Raw genomic sequence first — 22,608 nt, forward strand, 5'->3', positions numbered from 1 at the left:
GGAAGAGCTCCGAGCCTTCCCGTCATACGGGTGCGTCCTAGCCATAACATACCTGGGGGACGAGAAACTAGTAACATCTGGAACAAGCGAGAGAGAATTAGAAAGAACGAACGAACGAGAACAGCAGTTGTGAGGACTATTCTGAATGCTCAGCAGGGTAGGACTACAACACACAGGCGCTATTGGTAGGCACTGATTTCCACCTGCAAAGAGAACTCTGGAAGTGCCCATCGGACCGGCCGGTCTCAGACAGCCCTGTTAAGCGTGCTGTGGATTGAGGATCCTGAAGTCTTCAGTAAAGAGGTAAAGAGACTGCAACCTTGTGTCCTCGTTATTGCCTGCACCACACACCATCACCATCCACCTTACTGGGAAGCCCTGGGGACACACTTCACCTGTGGGAAGGTATACCATCCGGCTGGCATTCCATCACCCCAGCGGACCCCACAGCAGCGTCGGTCACCCTGACCGAACACCACAGGTGGCGTCACGAATCCCTGATAGACTGTACCACCTTTATTGGACGCCCCTTAGCAGGGTCGCGGACCGGGTCTAGCCACCGTGACAGCCTCAGAACCGAACTAGAGAGGCCCGGTACCGAGAACTCGTGGCCCTGTGTCTGGGGGCGCTCCACAATCACTTTTGAGACTGAAGGCTGGAATAAGCTATACATTTATTTACATCTATATCCATGTTTACAACTCGTTCTATAGGAGAGGTGACTTTGCATGATATTTTTTATTCCCAAAAATGTTATATCATTACGGTTACCCACTTTCCAGTTGGTGTCAATTATTCTATTGGTCCATATACTAATACAGGAACAAAACAATTACAGCTTTAGATGTTCACATATGTAACGCTAATGCAGTAGTATTTTCAGTACTCAGACATCTCTTGCCAGAAATTCAGAAACTCAGAACTTCAGGATTGCCATTCCAACGGGAAGCCTTCATGTGACACTAACCTGTGGAAGAAGAATATAAAGCCCATGTTACAGCACAGGATCATAGATGGCATGTGTCATTAAGAGCAAATCTGTCACCAGATGTCACAATGTAAACTGCATTCATTATTAAATACATCTCTTTGACTTGGTGAGCCTGGTATATTTACCTTGAAAATCCATATAAGATCGATTGTAGAATCCTATTATTAAAAAGAGCAGTCCAGTAGTTGAGTCGAGCTCTAAATGTTAGTATCAAGGAGGGAAATATTCAACTAGGATTATATAGCCATGCTGATATGGATTTTTAAAGTTAGCACACCAGTCTCATCAGGTCTAAGACATATATTTAAAGGTGTTGTCTAGTACTTAAACAGCCCCCTCCGAATCTCTGTATCCCCCTCAGTAAAATAATAACACTTATACTCACCTCCGGTGTCGGTGCTGTTATTGGCATTGGCTCTCCCAGGGCTTGCATGACATTGTTATGTCATACAATCCCTGAGGCCAATCAGCACTGGTTTCACTCTCCTCTCCTTTGGACACATCAAGGCATCTGGAGGAAGTGAGAACTGCTGCTGCTGATGATGATCTCTCATTTCCTCCAGATGTCAATTACATCCGTAGGAGAGGAGAGTGAAGCCATTGCTGATTGGACGCAGGGATCGCATGACATAATGTCACACGATCTCCAGGAGAGCCAGTGCAAACACCAATGGAAGGACGCCAGTACCGGAGGTAAGTATAAGTGTTATTATTTTACTGGGGGGAAACATAGTGATTCAGAAGGGGCCGTCCTAGTAGTAGACAACTCCTTTAATAATACATGCAGATTGTATTATGATGTTTGGGGATGGATCCACTTAAACGTACCATAAAAAGATATTTTGCCAGCTCTGAGGCATGCTGGTTACACATACTCTAGTGGGCAAATAAGTAGTTAGAGTAATGTTCAGCCCTCATTAAACTTCATCATTTCCAGTGCAGAAATTATGTTCTCAAATTTTCCTACAATGGAACAACTTACGGCAGTTTGGGCACATTGACATCACTCGAAGGCAGCTCCCTCTTCAACAGAATCAGATACCAACTCAAGAAGAAGCTCAAGGTAAAAAATCTCTACCTAAGGGCTCATACAGACTTCCATTTTTCATTTATGTGTTTCTTTTGCTGTTTTCACAGAAAGAACATGTTCCAGTTATAATCCATGGAGCTGTTCACATGTCCATGTTTTTCAGTGGAGTATGGGCACGATTCATCAAAGCTCTCACATCAGAAATGTGGCATAAAAGTTTTAAAAAGTTGTAAAATTTAGGCCAAAATTTTGTGAACTGTGACATTCTCACGACAGTTTTTTCCAGATCCGACAAAATGGCCGAAGCTAGAGCGGGACAAGAGCATGGTGACCACTGATCGTTAAATTCATGACGAGCGGCAGCATTTCCTACACCACAAATCTTACTCCAGCAGGGACTGGAGTAGGATTTGTGGCAAGACGTAAACCGAGTTGTAGGCCGTTTGTCCGACTCATGAATCAATAGCGTCTGACTCCAGCACGGCCCCACATCATCGGTGTGAATAATTCCAGTCTTGATGAATTGGGCCCTATGTGTCCACAAAAAAAACCCACAGAGGTTTGTCTGTTTTTAGTCCACGTCATAGATCAAAATTACCAATACAAGTCTATGGGAATGAAAATCAAGGACAGCACATGGATGGCGTCAATGTCCTATCTATGTCATGTCCATGATAAACATTGTAGCGTATAGGAGAAGCTTTACAATTTATTTATTTTTTCAGCAGTGAATATCACTGATAAAACACTGATGGCAAAAACTGACACACTGACCACACTCTGATGATACTAGGATTAAAACACTGCTGACACTTAATCCGTTTTTCATATGTGAAAATCAGACGTCTGAATAAGACCTTACTGTATGAGTAACCAGTACATCATATTGATCTCAATAGGCTGCCATGTTCTGAAATTAAAGAGGACCTGTCACTGGCTCAAGAAATTTATTTAAATACCTTGTAAAAATTCCTAATCCAAACTATTCTGCCAGTTTTTCTATTTTGAGCTGTATCAATCAATTGCAGAATTATTCACATTTTTTTCTTTTGAAGCACAGTATGTGAAATCTCTGCTTTGCAGTACAACTGGGGCGCGAACACTTTCAGCCCTCCCAGACACTGCCAATTACAGGTCAGTAGCTGATCTATAGGTCTTATCAGTCTCAGAGAGTGCTCAGCTGTGATTGGCAGCGCCAGGGAAGGAGGGGTGAAAGTGCATGCCCCTGAACAAAACTCTGAAATCACAACCAGGTGAACTACAGAGATTTCACATACTGCACTCCAAAACCAACAAATGTGGATATCTTTGCAATGGAGCGACACATCGCAAAAATGAAAAGAGCAGCAGAATAAGGAGAGCGCAGGGATTTTAGTAGACATTTAATTCATTTTTTTTTAGCAAGCGACAGGTACAATACAATAATATATCAGAATGGAAACGAAGAGCTTGAAAAAGCCAAAAATGCTAAATAAATTTTGAATGAAACTGAACTGCAAAAAATATTTTTAACCCAATATATTTGCATGTAAGTAGAAAAAAGTAAATTTTCCTGAAGGCTTTTGAGAAAAAGATGAGAAGTAAAGGAAGGATCTTCATACCTAAAGCACACATTACACTTGCATCCTCGCTATGGTCACAGTTGTGCACTCTCCATGGCCGGTGAGGACATGTCCACAGGAAAGACTCTGTGCCGACACAGTTCACATCATCCAGCAAAATGCTTCCACTTCCACGACCAAAGAACGCCAATGGTGGAGCCTGCAGCTCGCGCCCACAGCCAAGCTGCCTGCAAACAACCACAGCTGAGGACAGACCCCATAGGTCATCACACACGGTTCCCCACACACCCTGGTATAATACTTCAAGGCGTCCCTTGCAGTGGTGGCTTCCATTTACAAGACGCAGGTTTAGAGGAATCTCTGAAGATAAAAGGACGTAGAAAAGAAGAACATGACAACTTTATGCTGCTCGTTATTATTTTGTCATATTTTTCTGACATTTCGTCATTTTTTATTATATTTTTCTGCCTGCCAAATACAGACAATATTACACAACTTTATTTTCGGGTATTAAGAGAACCTCTCAGATAGAAGGTTTGGTTGTTGGAACTATAGTAATTACCCCCTGATATTACTGTATGTCACAGTCAGGGTGCATTTGTAAGGCCGGTGTCACACTTGCAACTGCAATGCGAGAAACCCGCGTGAGTCTCTCGCCTCAATACCCGGCAGAAAGAAAAGAAAAGTCATAAAGATATCATTATGTTCCCCACAATGGTGTCTGTAAAAAATTCTGAGATAATAGGGGCACATGACTCATGATCAAATCAGCTGTTATGTACTGGAAAAGATGGCTGCTCAGTGCCAGAACCGGCAACAAAGGGAGGGAAGCGACCTATGATGTAGCTTTAGGTCATAGGTCGTGAAGACATTTGGTATTGCCATAATCGTACTTGCCTGGAAACTTATTTTGCTCAGTCATTTTTAGCGTAAAAAGAACACTATCACGGGCTGCTAGCAATGGAGTGCCATGCCATCATGTGACCTCCGGTGGCGAAAAATGGCGCATGACCACAGAAGCCACTGATTGGCTGCAGTTTTCACACGCTGATATGGTTTGTCATAGCTGGCAGGCAGCAAACAATAACCAGTGTTATATCAATGGAGCATCGGCACAACTGTGGCAGTAATTAACAATCTACATGTGTAATAAGGACAACTCACCTGTCACATTTTGTTTTGCTGTGGTGGAAGGCGGCTCTAAAACGTGACAAAATATATTAAAATCAGATATTAATAAATTATATGTAAAAGATGGTGAAAATGTGAAGAAAAAAAAAGCTTTCTGGCTTATGTTACCTAGGGATTTTTTGGTTTGAAAACCAGCACCTGTGTCGAAAAAGAACGAGAAAAAAAAGAAACACATAAAAAGCATAAGCGTAAAGCGTTCACCAGCTTCCAAAAGCACAATAAAAAAAACAGGAAACTCTTTAAAACAAGAGAAACATCACTCACCTCTTCTGATCCTGTGTTACACCTTACAAGTGATCAGCAAGTGATTGCTGCAGCCAATCATTAGCCGCAGTGGTCACGAGCCATTCTACTAGCATTATAGGTCTACACTTAACTGATGATGACCTCTGCTGTCATTGATCCCTAGCACTGTCAGAGCCTGTGCTGTACTGGCAGGAGAATGAAACTGTGAGAAGGTTTTTGTTTTGGGGGGGGGAAATTGAGAACTTAGTTAAGAAGGATCTGTCACTGGCTCAAAAAATATTGACGTTAGATACTTTGCAAAACTAACAAAAAAAACACAACACTGACCTCCCCTAAATTTTCTACTCTTTTCCATTTTGTATTGCGTCTCTCCATGGCAGAGATATTCACATGTGTTGCTTTTGGAGGCCAGTATGTGAAATCTCTCCTTGCAGACCATCTAAGTGTTTATTCAGAGCGTTCTATGGAGGGGATGCTTTTACCCTTCCCTGATGCTGCCAGTCACAGCACGGCAGCGTATGATACTGGTAAATCAGCAGCTAAGCTGTGACTGTCAGCATCTGGGAGGCATGAATAAAAATTCTGAAGGTAAATGCCCAGTTGAATCAGAGGCAGAGATTTCACATGCTGCGCTCCAAATTCAATGAATATGAATATCTCTGCAATGGAGTGACGCAGCGCAAAACGGAAAAGAGCAGCAGAATCAAGGGAGCTCAGGGATTTTAATAAGATTATTATTATTTATTATTATAGTGCCATTTATTTCATGGTGCTTTATATGTCATATTTTTAGACAAATGACAGGTCCATTTTCAGCATGTGTCATTTATAATTCAGAACTACATGGAAGTACATTATATACCTTGCTGTGTATATTCAGCCAGCCATTCTTCTAGTAGCCAATAAAGCACAAAAAACATTATGCTGATTGGCTGGGTACAATCTAAATTGGACACTACTTTCAAGGTTTCTTGGTGCGCAAAAAGAACACTGTGGACTTGAAAGTAGTGTTCAATTTAGATTTCCCCCTTGTCAGGGTGCCTAAATATACTGCAGAGGCAGTATCGGAGGAGAGCAGCAACACTGAAGATTTTCCGATCTAGCTATCCAACTAGCTTCAAAGAAGCTCTTACAAGCTCTTTAGAAAAGATCTTGTAAACACTGCGCTGCTTAGGAGATCTGCCACTGATTACGGTACTTTCCACAGTGGTGGCCATTAACTTAGGTGATGTGTAAACTACACAATTAAAAATCCCTCTGTTCTTGATAAAGGAGAGGATTTTTAATTACAAGTTAATTGCCAAGCTGTGTGTTTCTACAAGCACTTTGCTATTCTAACCCTTAATCATGATAAGAATTACCCTAGTATAAATCTACAGCTACCTAAGAGTAATTGTGATTTTTGTTTGGTAAGAATAATAACGCCTGAGATGATTTGCCCTAATGGTCACTCTGATGCTTTTCCAAAAGTAGATATAACTAGGAAATAGTCAGATGGAATTTTTCAAGACTGGGAAAAAGACAGAATTGGGAAGAAGGTCAATATAAAACAATAAATATACACATCCTTAAGAATTTTACCTGTGCAGATAACGCCGCTGTCCTCCCCGTGCACACAGTTATGGGTCCCCCATGGCCGATGAGGACATTGGCTAAGTGCAGTCTCGGTTCCAACACAACTGACATCATCCAAGACAATGTTTCCGATTCCTTCACCAAAATGAGCTAATCCATAGGCAGAAACAGCCGTGCCACAATCCAACTGTCTACACACAACCATGGCATCATTGATGTCCCATAGATCATCACATACAGTGCCCCATGAGTTATTGTAATTTATCTCCACGCGGCCGGCACACCGATGCCACCCGTCGGCTAAGCGCAGCTCAACAGGAAATACTAGAGAAATGTGAATACAAAGTTTTCAATGTTAATATTGTCATTGTTTTACTGATAAATCAGGAAAAATTACACTATTTCCATTATACTTCATCCTGGACTCATCTACTCATTACTATCATAATGGGTGAAGCCAGGGCCGGCTCCAGGATTTTGTGGGCCCCGGGCAAAAGAGTCTCAGTGGGCCCACATACCACGATTCATGATGCACAGATACGGAGGAGAAATATAGATATACTACATAGGGCCTAGCCTTCCCCCTCATCCTTCACATAGGCAGATATGCACACACACAATACGCAGACATACACACACATCTACAGTACGCAGACATGCGCACTCACACACACACACACAATACGCAGACATGGACACACATAATACGCAGACATGAACACACACACACAATACGCAGACATGCACACACACAATACGCAGACATACACACACACAATACGCAGACATACACACACATCTACAGTACGCAGACATGCTGCACTCACACACACACACAATACGCAGACATGGACACACATAATACGCAGACATGAACACACACACACAATACGCAGACATGCACACACACAATACGCAGACATACACACACACAATACGCAGACATACACACACATCTACAGTACGCAGACATGCGCACTCACACACACACACAATACGCAGACATGGACACACATAATACGCAGACATGAACACACACACACAATATGCAGACATGCACACACACAATACGCAGACATACACACACACAATACGCAGACATACACATACAGTACGCAGACATGCTGCACACACATACAGTACTCAGACATGCACACACACACGCAGCACTCAGACATGCACACACACAATACGCAGACATGCGCGCACACACACACAATACACAGACATACACACACACACAATACACAGACATACACATACAGTATGCAGACATGCTGCACACACATACAGTACTCAGACATGCACACACACAGCACTCAGACATGCACACACACACAATACGCAGACATGCGCACACACACACAATACGCAGACATGCACACACACACAATACGCAGACATGCACACACACAATACACAGACATACACATACAGTATGCAGACATGCTGCACACACATACAGTACTCAGACATGCACACACACAATACGCAGACATGCACACACACACAATACGCAGACATGCACACACACACAATACGCAGACATGCGCACACACACACAATACGCAGACATACACATGCAATACGCAGACATACACACAAATACAATACGCAGACATGCACACAAATACAATGCACAGATATACACATACAATACGCAGATATTTACATACATATATTTGAAGACAAATTCACAAAAATACATAAATATGTACAGTCAAACACACTGATATACACAGATATGCACATCATACAGGCATACACAGACATACAGACAGACACAAGCCTCACTCACCTCCCCCAGGCTTGTCACCTATCAGGCTCCTCTGGCATGTGGATATGGAGGGAGTGCTGCCTGATCGATGGCCGTCACTTAAACAGACATGGCCACCCACAGTGCACGCTGCAGCTGTGTCTGTTACTAATGATGCGGTCAGGCAGACACTGTGCCTTTAACTTTGCTTGTGTGTCCGCCCGGCCGCGTCATTACTAGCAGAAGCAGAGACATCGCTACAGAGTGCACTGTGCGCGGCCATGTTTATTTAAGTGACGGCTGAGCTCAAGTAGTGGCGAAGCTGCTGGGGGAGCAGCCCGGGCTCCCTGGTATCCCGGCCACAAGTGGGCCCCCCCATTTGTTCAGGGCCCCGGCATTTGCCCCGGTACGCCGGGTGCTGACGCCGGCCCTGGGTGTAGCCATAGGGGGCACAGAGGCAGCAATTGCACCTCCTGTTAGCTGAGATGGCCCAAGCGCCTCTCTACCAAATACTGTAAAAAGACAGCAGTATTACTAATGGCACATAGTGTATGATGGGGAACCCTACCACTAGTTTTCAATCCCAGTAAGAAGCCTCTCATAAAGTCAAATCAGATGTCATACTTTGCACTGATGAGGGGCAACACTCCGAAACAAGTGTCTGCAAATTGAGATTCTAGTTTGCCTTTCATCCTAACAGTCATAGTGCAAAGCTCGCTATAGGGTCGATGTTGACTTTTAAGATTGCTACTTCCAATGGGTGGCTCTAGAGTTCACATCCTCCTCCTCTCTGAAAAGACAATTTGCATATTTATTATATTTCCCATTGGAGCACTGCAAGGCTTATAAGCCTCCTCACATTGAGATGCCAAGCTTGGCTTGTCATTCTCCACAAGGAGGAATGTTACACCTTAGATCCCATCAAATTAAAGACCCAAAAGTTATGTTTTTTACCGTTAGCAAGTTATTAGATAATTATTTTTTTCTATATTAGCATTTTGAAATACTGTGCAAAAAATAAAATCACAAAACAGGTCAAATATCCCTAAAATCCTTTTTTATGATCTCAACAAGGACATACTACTGTATGTAAAAAAAATAATAATATACAGATATTATTTGGGCAGATTTGCTCAAATTCAGCTGAAAAAGTCTAAATTGTATTCTCATTGAACTTGTTTGATGCAAATATGTGTTATTATAGTCTGAGATCTCTCCAAACCCGAGGGCATAATAAATGTATGGGTTAAAATAAATAGATAAATTACACTCCCCCTGCCACAGCCCTCACCTGTCCCTCCAAAGGACTCCCCAGCCAGTCCTTCACGTAGTTCTCTGAGGTCCAGTCTTCCATCTTCACTATGCTTTTTGGAGCCCCTGAAACTCACCAGGTCTCAAGCGATATTATGATGCTACAGGGTGAGGCATGTCGTGAGGCCAAGTCACTGAATAAGTCACCATTTTGCGAAGTGCATGACTAGGTTTCATGTGACTAAGGCTAAGTTCACATTTGTGTATCTGTGCGCAGCGTATCATCTGCATACGCAAACGCATGTTTACGCAGCATTATTTATCAGAATCAGCTTACGCATTGGCATTTTTATGCGCATGTATTCGATATTTCCTGATGGGTGTGTCTCAATGGGCGTGTCTCAATCAGTTCCTGGACATGCGTGGAGCGCCCCCAGACACAGGGCCACGGGGTACTCGGTACCGGGCCTCTTCTTCTTCTGTTCTGAGGATATCACGGTGGCTAGACCCGGTCCGTGACCCTGCTAAGGGGCGTCCAATGAAAGGTGAAGGTTTGGTGCGTGGTGCAAGGTGCAATGAATAACAAGGACACAGGGTTGCAGTCTCTTTACCTCTTTACTGGAGACTTAGGGATCCGCAATCCAGAGCACTGCTAACAAGGCTGGCTGAGACCGGCCGGTCCGAAGGCACATCTAGAGTTCCCTTTGCAGGTGGAAATCAGTGCCTACCAACTAGCGCCTGTGTGTTGTAGTCCTTCCCTGCTGAGCACCACGGGATAGTCCTCACAACTGTCATGTCTGTTTCTGATGTTCTTTCCTCTCTCCGTCCCCCAGATGATATGGCTAGGACGCACCCGTATGATGGGGTTGGCCTGGAGTTCTTCCGGGACCCTAGAGTCGCCCCTCTCCCACACTTGCCTCCTTTGTCTGCTTAGGTGATTTAGGTGAGACAGCCAACCTAGAGTTAACTGTCCTGCCATGGTTCAAAGTAATGCGTAGAGTCTCTTACTTTCTCGGTGCTCTGGCCACCGGTTACGCGCCTCAGAAGGATGTTGCCATGATCTCAGGGGCACGACTCCTTCTGGTTCTATCTCCTTTGTGCTGTGATCACGCTTCTCACTTTCCCACACTATACTTCGCTTCGTGGCCTTTCTTAAGATGCCGCCGCAAGGTAGTGTCCTCTTTCTAGGCCGCTTTTCAGGATCCCACCCCTGACAGGTCCTCTCCCAAACTCTCCCGGGCTCTTTCTGCTTCTCCCCCAGTTTTACCAGAGTGTGAGGAGTGGCCTAGTAGATAGAACCACTCCCCCTGGTGGCCGGAGTGTGATGTGTAATGTGTGTTTGTGATACCTGGTCAGAGTAACTCCTTTAGTGCAATCAGACATAACATCGCTCCCCTTAGTGGCAGAGCGACATTACTGCAATGACCAGAACTCTGGGGCGCTGCATGCACAGTCCGAAGTATGCAAGCGCATAGAACGCATGCGTACGCAATGACGTGCGTATGCATGCATTCCCTTAGACAGTATTGCGGGTTTTTTGCGCACTCATCCGCATGCGCATGCCTGCACATATTTGACAATTTTTCCAAAAATGCAACTGGACCCCAAAACGGCGCATGCATACGCAAAAGCATGCAAACGCATACAAACGCATGTCCCTGCGTACATCATGTTAAATATATGTACACATGATGCATGCGGATCTATGCAGATCAAACGCTGCGCGCACAAACGCAAATGTAAAACCAGCCAAAGCTTCACATAATATCATAATGTGCATTGCCCCATGGCATCATGATGTAGCATTTAGGCCTAGTGATTGTCAGTGGCCTTCAAGACCAAGGTGAAGATGGAAGGCACTTTGTAATGTTTAAAGAATCTTTAGGGACAGTATATTATTTTCTTTTTTACTTAAATGCATGTTTTGAAACTAAAAAATATTTTTTTTCAATTAGGTTTCCTTAAAAATATTGCACCATTTGGCTTTTACAGACTCTTTGTTTCCCTGCAGACGGGTAAAAGAATGACACAGTCTACAGTCAGATCGTCAGAACACAGCGATGGATTCTCAGATAACTCATTCTGCAACCGGCAGTAACAGGGCAAACGTTACAAATAGAAGGCAAACGGGGCAAAAAATTAATGAAACCCAAAGGCTAAAATTTATTTTAGGTGGAAATATATCCATATTGGTAAAAAGAAACGTCCCCAAAGATGGACAACCCATTTAAAATTTCCCTAAATTGCTTAGCTGTCTCTATAAAGTTTTACCAACAGTATAACATAGCAGGGATGAATGCAGATATGTTATTATCATGTGTACATATCAGTGCCACTTACACCTAAATTCGCATATAAACCTTATCCCCAGCATTGGTTGCTTAGAATCTATATATATAATTGTCTAAGGGTTTTTCCGTCTGTCTGTCTGTCTGTCTGTCCTGGAAATCCCGGCTCTCTGATCGGTCGAGGCCGCCAGGCCTCGACCAATCAGCAACGGGCACAGCGACGATGATGTCATAAAGGACGTAGACATCCCGTGTCTCTGATTGGTCGAGGCCTGGCGGCAGGGCAACGGGCACAGCGACGATGATGTCATAATGGTTGCCATGGCGACAATGATGTCATAAAGGTTGCCTCGACCAATCAGCGATGGGCACAGCGACGATGATGTCATAATGGTTGCCATGGCGACGATGATGTCATAAAGGTTGCCTCGACCAATCAGCGACGGGCACAGTCTGCCGCGAATTCTGGAATCATCATTGTCCATATACTACGGGGACATGCATATTCTAGAATACCCGATGCGTTAGAATCGGGCCACAATCTAGTTACATTATATCAATAATCAACAAATACAATCAGTGAGTACTCACTTTGAGGTTGAGGTGCAGAAAAATTGGAATTTGCTTAAAATAAAATAGGAGAAATACAACACATATTTAGTGCAAAACCAGAAAATATAACACAAACTAAAGGATTCTCTTCTTTTTCAAACTTTGGCATTACAAGTCTAGTTCAATCATTGTAGGGAATGGGACTGTGCTGTAATACCAAACACAACCTGTGGACAAGGGTGGTGCTGCAATCCCCAATAATCTCTGTGAGGAAGAGGGATCTAAATCTCAGAAATGGAGAGGAGACGAAACAAAAAATAAGGCCAGATTCAGAAGATCGGTGCAATTTGGACCAAGTTAAAAAAAAAACATCCTTATGGCAACTGATAGTTCCTCATCCTCTTTAATAATATAAAACATTTCATACACAAAAAGAAAGTGAAAGAGTGCAAGTACCTGAGCATATGACTCCTACGTTTTCCAGAGGGCCACAGTCATGTACGTACCACCCACGGTGTAAGCACTGCCACAGCGTCTGCTCTGTTCCAGCGCAGCTGACATCATCCATGATGATATTCCCGCTGCCTCGTCCATATCTAGCGAGGGGCAGGATGGGGCTCCCACAACCAGCCTGCCGACACACCACCTCCGCATTGATTCTGTTCCAGCCATCATCACATACCGGGGACCATGCTTCTTTGTAGTATAGCTCCACAAGACCAGCGCACACATGCCCACCCTGTGCCAAGCGCAGCGCCACCGGGGCTGTACGGCAGAATAAAAGAGAATCACATAAACAAGAGAATCAATGGAAAATTCTCAGCTTTTCTGTTTAGTATTGTAGAGTAGTTAATGAAAGTTGATCTAGTTAATGATGAATAATTATTGGCGCCTTGCATTTCCCTATTTGAAAGGTCACATGACACCCCGCCGGATTTCGACGCCAGGAGATCTACCTGTATTCCACAGGGTTGAGGACATCAACAAGCGGGCAACTGTGAAGACTATAAACCAGGGGTGAGGGACTTCTGTCTGGTGGTCTTTTCTCTAGTCCCCAGCCAGATTCCTGGGGACCGCAGTGGCTGGGTCAGCGGCTGACAAAACAACAGCCTATTGCTCTTGACACTGTGAATACATGCTGTCACGGGGTCCTACTCCGTTATCAAACAATCAACAAAGCTAGAGATGAGTGAACAGTCCTAAGAACCTTTATTACATGCAAACCAAAAGGTTCATAAAACAATCCACCACACAGAGGATAAAATAAGCCAGGAACACGGATACAGTCCAGGAACAGGATAAATGCCCCGGGAGATGAGAGTCATAATCCTTCGCTTAGAGGTCGATATGGCAGTGTGGCTCCAGATACTTCTCCCTAAAGGGCTCCTTCAGCAGTATTTTCCAGGGTAATCAGGGTTTCTCCAGGTCTCTCTGGGGTGCTGGCCTTAGTATCAGCACCCACAAAGGATCAGAAGGCTCATGAATGGACAGTCAGGAAATGTCAGCAGTGGTTCATCAAGAGGCATGGACACACTCAGGCTGCAGATGGTAACTGTGCTAATTCAATTACTGGACCTTTTGTAAGGTAATTAAGACTCTAGACAAGATGGGGAATGCACAACATGATACAGAGCAACAAGAAAACACTCCTAAAATCAGTAAAATTATGAACATACAGACAGAATGATACCCCACACACGATATCGCACCATCACGTATGCATGCAGCATTCACTACTGATCGCTGCGGCACGTGCAATGAAGGATTATGTTCTGATGCTGGCCAGTGCCAGCGTCAGGGCGTACTTTGTGGATGGAGTCAGCGCGCTCTGGGCTCACCGCGGACAGCAGCCCCAGCATCTCCTATGATATATATGCCCCCAACCCCTCCTGTGATGAATATGCCTTAGCCTCTCCTGTGATGTACACTGTGTGCAGAATTATTAGGCAAGTTGTATTTTAGAGGATTATTTTTATTATTGATCAACAACTATGTTCTCAATCAACCCAAAAGACTCATAAATATCAAAGCGTAATATTTTTGGAAGTTGGAGTGGAGTTTTTTAGATTTGGTTATCTTAGGAGGATATCTGTTTGTGCAGGTAACTATTACTGTGCAGAATTATTAGGCAACTTAATAAAAACCAAATATATTCCCATCTCACTTGTTTATTTTCACCAAGAAAACCAATATAACTGCACAAAATTTTGAAAAAAAAATTTCTGACATGCAAAAACAAAACCCCCAAAAATTAGTGACCAATATAGCCACCTTTCTTTATGATGACCCACCACAGCCTCCAGACACTGTTCCGAGAGGTGAACTGCTTTCCCCCTTGTAGATCTCACATTTTATGAGGGACCACAGGTTCTCTATGGGGTTCAGATCAGGTGAACAAGGGGGCCATGTGATTATTTTTTCTTCTTTGAGACCTTTACTGGCCAGCCACACTGTGGAGTAGTTGGAGGCATGTGATGGAGCATTGTCCTGCACGAAAATCATGTTTTTCTTGAACGTTACCGACTTCTTCCTGTACCACTGCTTGAAGAAGTTGTCTTCCAGAAATTGGCAGTAGGTCTGGGAGTTGAGCTTCACTCCATCCTCAACCCGAAAAGGTCCCACAAGTTCATCTTTGATGATACCAGCCCATACCAGTACCCCACCTCCACCTTGCTGGTGATCAATTTCGCACTGTGAGGAAACCTTGAAAACTTGAAAATCAGTTGCGAGTAGCAACATCATCAGATGATAAGAAAGAGAAGCAGCTCCAGCCATCAAATTAGGAGTGAGTTAATTGAATTATCAAATATAGCAGGATAAATTTCAAGTTGATAATTTTGTATGGCCCTGGAATGATGGCATAAATATCCAAATGGCCCCTTGCAGAAAGAAAGGTTCCCCACCCCTGCTTGTAAAGACAGTGGTCCACCAATAACACTGGAAGATACAACAACAACATGATTACTTTGTTTTGAAAAATGGAAGCAACCAGTGGGACCCAGCTACACAGGACCCAGCCAGGACAACGTGCCCAAACATACAGTCAATGTCATTAAAAACTGTCTTCTATGTAAAGCAGAACATGGTTTCCTGATAGCGATGATATTGCCCCCACAAAGTCCTGACCTCAACATTATCGAGTCTTTGAGGAATTGTATAAAAATACAGAAGGATTTATGCAAGCGACATCCACAAAAGATCTGTGGTCAGTTCTCAGAGATGTTTGGAACAACCTCCCTGCAGAGTTCCTTCAAAAGCTGTATAAATAATATAACTAAAGGAACTGATGCTGTTTTGAAGGCAAAGTGCAGTCACACTAAACATTGATCAGATTTAGATTTCTCTTTTATTTGTTCACTTTGGGTTTTGTTAATCTTGAAAACATTCCTATTTTGCAGCATTGTTCCCCACCTGCCTAAAACTTTTATGCGATACTGTATATAAAACAGCAAACTATAAATAAGCAGTTAAAACAAGTAAATAAATTAAACAAGTAAGATTGGGCCAATGGCTACCACATCTTCCATCAATACAGGACTAGGACAGCAAAATGAATTTTGGAGAAGGGTGAAGGGAAAGGCAATGACACACAGTAATCTAATGGACCTGGCATAATTGGTTAAAATCGAAACACCCCTTTAATCCATAAAGTATAAGTGACTCACCATCCTGGACGGTCGGGCTGCTGGACGCTGTTAAGCAGGAAGAAGTTGAAATAATGAATATGTACAATTATGATTGCTGATAATAAGGCTCATCTATAGCGTGACACATAGAGACCCCAATCAGTAGCAGAACAATGGACATAAAAAGTGAAGTATAACAGTGGTGATGGAAAATATGAAAAACCATTACTAAGGTTCTCCCCTCTGGTAGTCCAGCCTGTTCATGTATTGCATGGTTTACCACTCATTTGAATGGATGGTAGGTATCCTAGGTACAGGGTTAGACAGGTCCATGATATAAATCCCTGGGGTAAACCATTGCAAAAAAGAACTGCAGCACTTTATTAATCATCCAAAAATAGTAACTCATTTCCCATTTTTTTTAATGGAATAAATGAAGTCATTTTTGCTTTTGAGAAATTATTGGAGTCTTGTGAGTTTTTTCTTACCAGTGGAGCCCGTGGCGTAACTTGAAGCTCAAGGGGCGCAATGCAATAACTCAAATAGGGCCCTCAATCAATGCAAGTCTTTATTAGTATTGGTCTTTTAATATAGGCCAAATGGATTTTTGGGGCCCTTTAGGCACCAGGGCACAGATGTGATTGCAACCCTCTTCCTATTGTAGTCCTTGAGTGGAGCTGCTGAGCAGGAGCCTGACTCTGGGTGCACTGCTGTGCAAATTAAACAATATACCATAAAAGACTCATGAAAAATACACTGTTCAAAAAAAGGAAACACTAAAATCCCACATCCTAGATATCACTGAATGAAATATTCCAGCTGTAAATCTTTATTCATTACATAGTGGAATGTGTTGAGAACAATAAAACCTAAACATTATCAACATAAATCACAACTAATATTCCACGGAGGCCTGGATTTGGAATGATACTCATAATCAAAGTGGAAAATGAAGTTACAGACTGATCCAACTTCAGTGGAAATGCCTCAAGCCAAGGAAATGATCCTCAGTAGTATGTATGGCCTCCACGTGTCTGTATGACCTCCCTACAATGCCTGGGCATGCTCTTGACGAGGCAGCGGATGGTCTCCTGAGGGATCTCCTCCCAGAGCTGGACTAAAGCATCCGCCAACTCCTGGACAGTCTGTGGTGCAATGTGACATTGGTGGATGGTGCGAGACATGATGTCCCAGATGTGTTCAATCGGATTCAGGTCTGGGGAATGGGTGGCCCAGTTCATAGCTTCAATGTCTTCATCTTGCAGGAACTGCTGACACACTCCAGCCACATGAGGTCTGGCATTGTCCTGTATTAGGAGGAACCCAGGGCTGACCGCACCAGCATGTGGTCTCACAAGGGGTCTGAGGATCTCATCTCGGTACCTAATGGCAGTCAGGCTACCTCTGGCGAGCACATGGAGGGCTGTGGGGCCCTCCAAAGAAATGCCACCACACACCATTACTGACCCACTGCCACACCAGTCATGCTGAAGGATGTTGCAGGCAGCAGATCACTCTCCATGGTATCTCCAGACTCTGTCATGTCTGTCACATGTGCTCAGTGTGAACCTGCTTTCATCTGTGAAGAGCACAGGGTGCCAGAGGCAAATATGCCAATCCTGGTGTTCTGTGGCAAATGCCAAGCATCCTGCACGGTGTTGGGCTGTGAGCACAACCCCCATCTGTGGATATCGGGCACTCAGACCATCCTCATGGAGTCGGTTTCTAACCATTTGTGCAGACATATGCACAATTGTGGCCTGCTGGAGGTAATTTTGCAGGACTTTGGCAGTGTTCCTCCTGTTTCTCCTTGTATAAAGGCTGAGGTAGTGGTCCTGCTGCTGGGTTGTTGCCTGTTATGACCTGGTGGTTAGGAGCACCCAGAATGACCCGATAATTAAACCTCATACAGGACGAGCTCTGGGATGTGGGAACTCTGCTGACCGCAAGCCCTAATCCTATCACACACACTAGAAATAGCCGTGGAGCGCTCCTGACCAGACCTAGGTGCCTCGTCACAGCCTAAGAACTATCTAGCCCTAGAGATAGAACATAAAGCCTACCTTGCCTCAGAGAAATTCCCCAAAGGCAAAGGAAGCCCCCCACATATATTGACTGTGAGTAAGATGAAAGTCACAAACGCAGAAATGAAACAGGTTTCAGCAAAGGGAGGCCAGACTTACTAAATAGACAGAGGATAGGAAAGGTAACTTTGCGATCAGCACAAAAACCTACAAAGACCATGCAGAGTGTGCAAAAAAAGACCTCCGCACCGACTCACGGTGCGGAGGGGCCACTCTGCATCCCAGAGCTTCCAGCTAGCAAGACAAAATCATGAAAACCAGCTGGACAAGAAAACAGAGAACAAAATAAGACTATAAGGAACTTAGCTTCTGCAGGAGAATGCAGGTCACCAGAGAGATCCAGGAGCGAACTGAAGGAATGCAAAAACATTGACAGCTGGCATGGAGTAACGATCTGAGAGGAGTTAAATAGAGCAGCCAACCAAAGGATAAACCACGTCACATGTGTAAGGAACCTCAGAAGCAGCAGCTTCACTCAAAGCCACCAGAGGGAGCCCATAGACAGAACTCGCCGAAGTACCATTCACGACCACAGGAGGGAGTTCGACAACAGAATTCACAACAGTTGCTCTCCTATGGCCCCCTCCAGGTCTCCTGGTGTACTGGCCTGTCTCCTGGTAGTGCCTCAAGCCTCTGGACACTACGCTGACAGACATAGCAAACCTTGCCACAGCTCACATTGATGTGCCATCCTGGATGAGCTGCACTACCTGAGCCACTTGTGTGGGTTGTAGACTCCGTCTCATGCTACCACGAGTGGGAAAGCACAACCAACATTCAAAAGTGACCAAAACATCAGCCAGAAAGCATTGGTACTGAGATGTGGTCTGTGGTCCCCACCTGCAGAACCACTCCTTTATTGAGTGTGTCTTGATAATTGCCAATAATTTCCATCTGTTGTCTATTCCATTTGCACAACAGCATGTTAAATTGATTGTCAACCAGTGCTGCTTCCTAAGTGGAAAGTTTGATTTCACAGAAGTTTGAATTACTTGGAGTTATATTCTGTTGTTTAAGTGTTTCCTTTATTTTTTTGAGCAGTGTACATGCATGTATGCCCCCTGACGAGGACTCAGCCGAAACGCGCATCGGGGTGGGAGCACGTCCACCCAGGGATGTCACTGTCCTATTTGGCTAGACTCATTGAGGTACACATGCATACTTACAAACTCTTAATAGATTCCTATATTAGTGTACCTCTGATTAGGTAGACATCGATCCAGGCCATATGGGATGTTGGATTTATAAAAGTAGATTATTGTACCCGCATAACTTAATGCTTATATGAATGTGGGTTAACTTTAGTGTTTGATTCCCATTGTTTGCATGTGTACATTTTTTCTCCTTCCCCCTTGTACCTGTTCATTTGAATAAAGTTTTTGCATATTATACAATTACTTGGGAAGTCAGATCTTTTTTTTCTTTCTTTAGTTTAGCTAACTAAAACAAGATGTGGTGCTGCCGTTAACCCTTTCCTTCTATGGATTTCACTCCTGGGAGTTGTGGGCATAAATTAAACAAAGGTCCTGATTAGTGATGAGCGAGTATACTTGTTGCTTGGGTTTTCCCGAGCACGCTCGGGTGGTCTCCGAGTATTTGTGTTCGGAGATTTAGTTTTCATCAGGGCAGCTGAATGATTTACAGCTATTACCAGGCTGAGTACATGTGGGTGTTGCCTGGTTGCTAGGTAATCCCCACGTGTAATCAAGCTGTCTAATAGCTGTAAATCATGCTGCGGAGGCGACGAAAACTTAATCTCTGAGCAGTCATAAATACTCGGGAGACCACCCGAGTGTGCTCAGGAAAACCCACTCATCACTAGTCCTGATCCCCCGTTCCTCCTTTCCAGAGTCAGGACTAAATGGAGTGACATGGTCACAAGTGCTCGATGCCACGCTATTAGTTATGGAACTGATGGAGATAGCCGATCACTGTACTTACTGATCTCCATCATTGGGATTATTCAACCACAGCGCTCATAATACATGTCCGAAGAGCTGGGCAAATTTGCAAACTCAGCTCTGCTGCATTGACACATACACAATTATTACAGTATCATCTAAAAAAAATAGAAAATTGAATATACCATTGAGTCTTCTTGTTGTGCTGGTGAAACCTGTAGTACAAGAGAAAATACAAACTAGTGAGTAATAGGCAAAGGTCATAAAAAAAGACATGGGGGAAATAGTGATGTTGCACAGCGGGACACATAGGTATCTTTATCAAAATACGCTATGGCAGTTTTCAAAAAATTACATCCAGTAATCTCAATCCTGCAAATGCAGAAAAATGGCAGAGGAAAAATTCACAGATTATGCTACTTGGGAACGTGACCCTATGATGGTTTTTATGGATAACAGTTTAGTAATTTGCACTGACTTTATAGTTATACTTAGACCCCCACCTTATTCCTATATTGGCATAATATTCTTAAAGACAATCCCAGCCACAAAATGTGGGTCTTTGAAAAAAAAGAATTCACTGATATCTTTACTGAGGAACGGTAAGGTATTTAAAGGGATCCTGTCACCAGTTTTGTTATACTCACCCGCGGCGATCGCCCTGTGACGCACGACAGCATCGCTATGCTTATTGATAAAAATTGAAAAAAAGGCAATACAAAAACAGTTTGCACACCCAGCATTCAGCAAGACATAAAAAGCTTTATTAGATACTATACATAAATTACGGGAAAAAAAACATACAAATAAAAAACATCTAAAACCAAAAACAATCCACTGTCACTTGTAGGTAATGTGAACTAACATCAACATCCCTCATAGCACAGAACGCACTATGAGATAACTAAGATGTCATAAGGTTGAAAATAAAAGAACACAAATCAATAAAAATACACCCAGCATGTTAATTCATGAACTGCAAGGATGCCAAACAATTATAGAATTATACTGAATATTAAAATAAATGTTATTATCTACATATCAACCAAAGCCAACATAAAAGACTTGGGTGGTAGGGAAAAAAAGTAAATAACCTGGAGTGAAACCCACGTGTTTGTCTGGGGAAGAAATTCATCACAAACAGATTTTGGTGTTTTCTTCAAAACACACCAGATTCTTGGCCACATTTTTCAGGCGTTTATCTTTTCAGGGAAAAATACCTCAAAATATGTTAGCAAAATAAAGTACAAAACAAAAATAATTTATAAAAAATTACGGTATTTAAATTCATGATATTTTGTTTGCAAACCAAAAAATTGCTGAAAAAAAAACAGCCATATTAAAGTGATAATGTAATGGTTCGGTTTGACTGTACCTCTTTAATACTCAGCTTCAGATTTGATTTAGCCATTGAAAATTGAGGAACAAGGGACTTGCAGGCGTTTGATCACTCTCCTAAATAATTAGTTTAGAACATGCGAACTATATACACTCGTATATTATTCTGCAAAGTCCCATCTTTGTTTTCTGTCCAGAGATATCACGGGGCTAATAGGACAAAGACCAGATGAAACTACGGAATGGAAATTAACCTGGAACTCTGTGCTGCAGAGCAGAACTCCCCCGGAGACTGAGTATTATACATTTTATTTCTATTTTATATCTTTTAATATCTTTTCTGCTTAGCTGTTGATAATATCTTTTGCTATATTGTACATCTTAAGATATCTTGTGGTTTTTTTTTAGATTTTCTTGTATGTGGTTTCCATTATCATTTCCGTAATTTAGATTTTTTTTTTCATTGAGCTATTGCGAGTGAATCAATTTAGCCTTGAATTTTTAATTCCCTTTTAAAATGCCTAAATACTTATGTCCCATATGTAAAAAATGAGCAGAGAGAATATACAGCACCAGTATTCTATCCTGTAGAATTGGAACCTATGACAACTTTTGAAACAATTCCAATGGTCTGCACCATGTTACTCCCCATCGGTGGTGAAACTACATCTCCTACTATGCCGTCACAGCTGCTTGCTAGGAGTAGTAGTTTCATCAGACTGCCCAGATTTAGCAATAAGTGCACAAGATATCCTGACAATCTATATCACAAGCTGCTTACCTGTGCTGTTCAGAATCCATAGCCCGCACAGGAACACCAGTGACCTCCCCATTCTATACTGCTCTGATTCTACATAGCGTGCACTGAGCCTGATATAAAGGGTTGGAGATGGGATACAGTGACTGGAGGAGAGATTAGGTGTCTGTACGGCTCCCAGGGGAGAGATCCCTTTAATGAAAAGGTAAAAAAAAAATGCAAACAAACTCTACACAATTGTGTTTCCTTTGATGCTGGTAATATTTCATACGATTGTCAAAACATCAGCATCCTATGTAAAGGCGCAACTTAACCATTTCATGGCATGAGGTCTTATTGGAAATGTACTGTTTTTTTTTTTTTTACTTTTAGGATGGTAACCAGGGTAAACATCGGGTTACTAAGCGCGGCTCTGCGCTTAGTTACCCGATGTTTACCCTGGTTACCGGCATCGTTGGTC

General features: G+C 43.0%; 1 protein-coding gene across 1 annotated transcript; it reads right to left on the reverse strand.

Moving 5' to 3' along the window:
• Positions 1 to 677: 677 nt before the first annotated feature.
• On the reverse strand, positions 678 to 22,224 carry LOC138667808 (scavenger receptor cysteine-rich domain-containing protein DMBT1). Its single transcript, XM_069755898.1, has 10 exons — positions 22,173 to 22,224; positions 20,239 to 20,268; positions 16,108 to 16,134; positions 12,899 to 13,207; positions 12,482 to 12,514; positions 6,602 to 6,919; positions 4,883 to 4,912; positions 4,748 to 4,783; positions 3,623 to 3,943; positions 678 to 967 (listed from the first exon to the last, which is right to left on the reverse strand). The coding sequence occupies exons 1-10, from the start codon at positions 22,222 to 22,224 to the stop codon at positions 963 to 965; spliced, it is 1,161 nt and encodes a 386-aa protein (XP_069611999.1). The 3' UTR covers positions 678 to 962.
• Between the last annotated feature and the right edge of the window lie 384 nt (positions 22,225 to 22,608).

Source organism: Ranitomeya imitator, chromosome 2 (genome assembly GCF_032444005.1).
Source record: "Ranitomeya imitator isolate aRanImi1 chromosome 2, aRanImi1.pri, whole genome shotgun sequence".
NCBI classification, from domain to species: Eukaryota; Metazoa; Chordata; class Amphibia; order Anura; family Dendrobatidae; genus Ranitomeya; species Ranitomeya imitator.

Bases quoted from the DNA above. Each gene is read 5' to 3' on its own strand.
- LOC138667808 (XM_069755898.1), bottom strand. From the start codon at position 22,224: ATGGGGAGGTCACTGGTGTTCCTGTGCGGGCTATGGATTCTGAACAGC. The intron at 12,515-12,898 runs GTACTTGCACTC...TTTTATTTTAAG, and splicing joins CGTAGGAGTCATATGCTCAG to CAAATTCCAATTTTTCTGCA. The intron at 6,920-12,481 runs GTGAGTACTCAC...ACATTTCTCTAG, and splicing joins TTCTGCACCTCAACCTCAAA to TATTTCCTGTTGAGCTGCGC.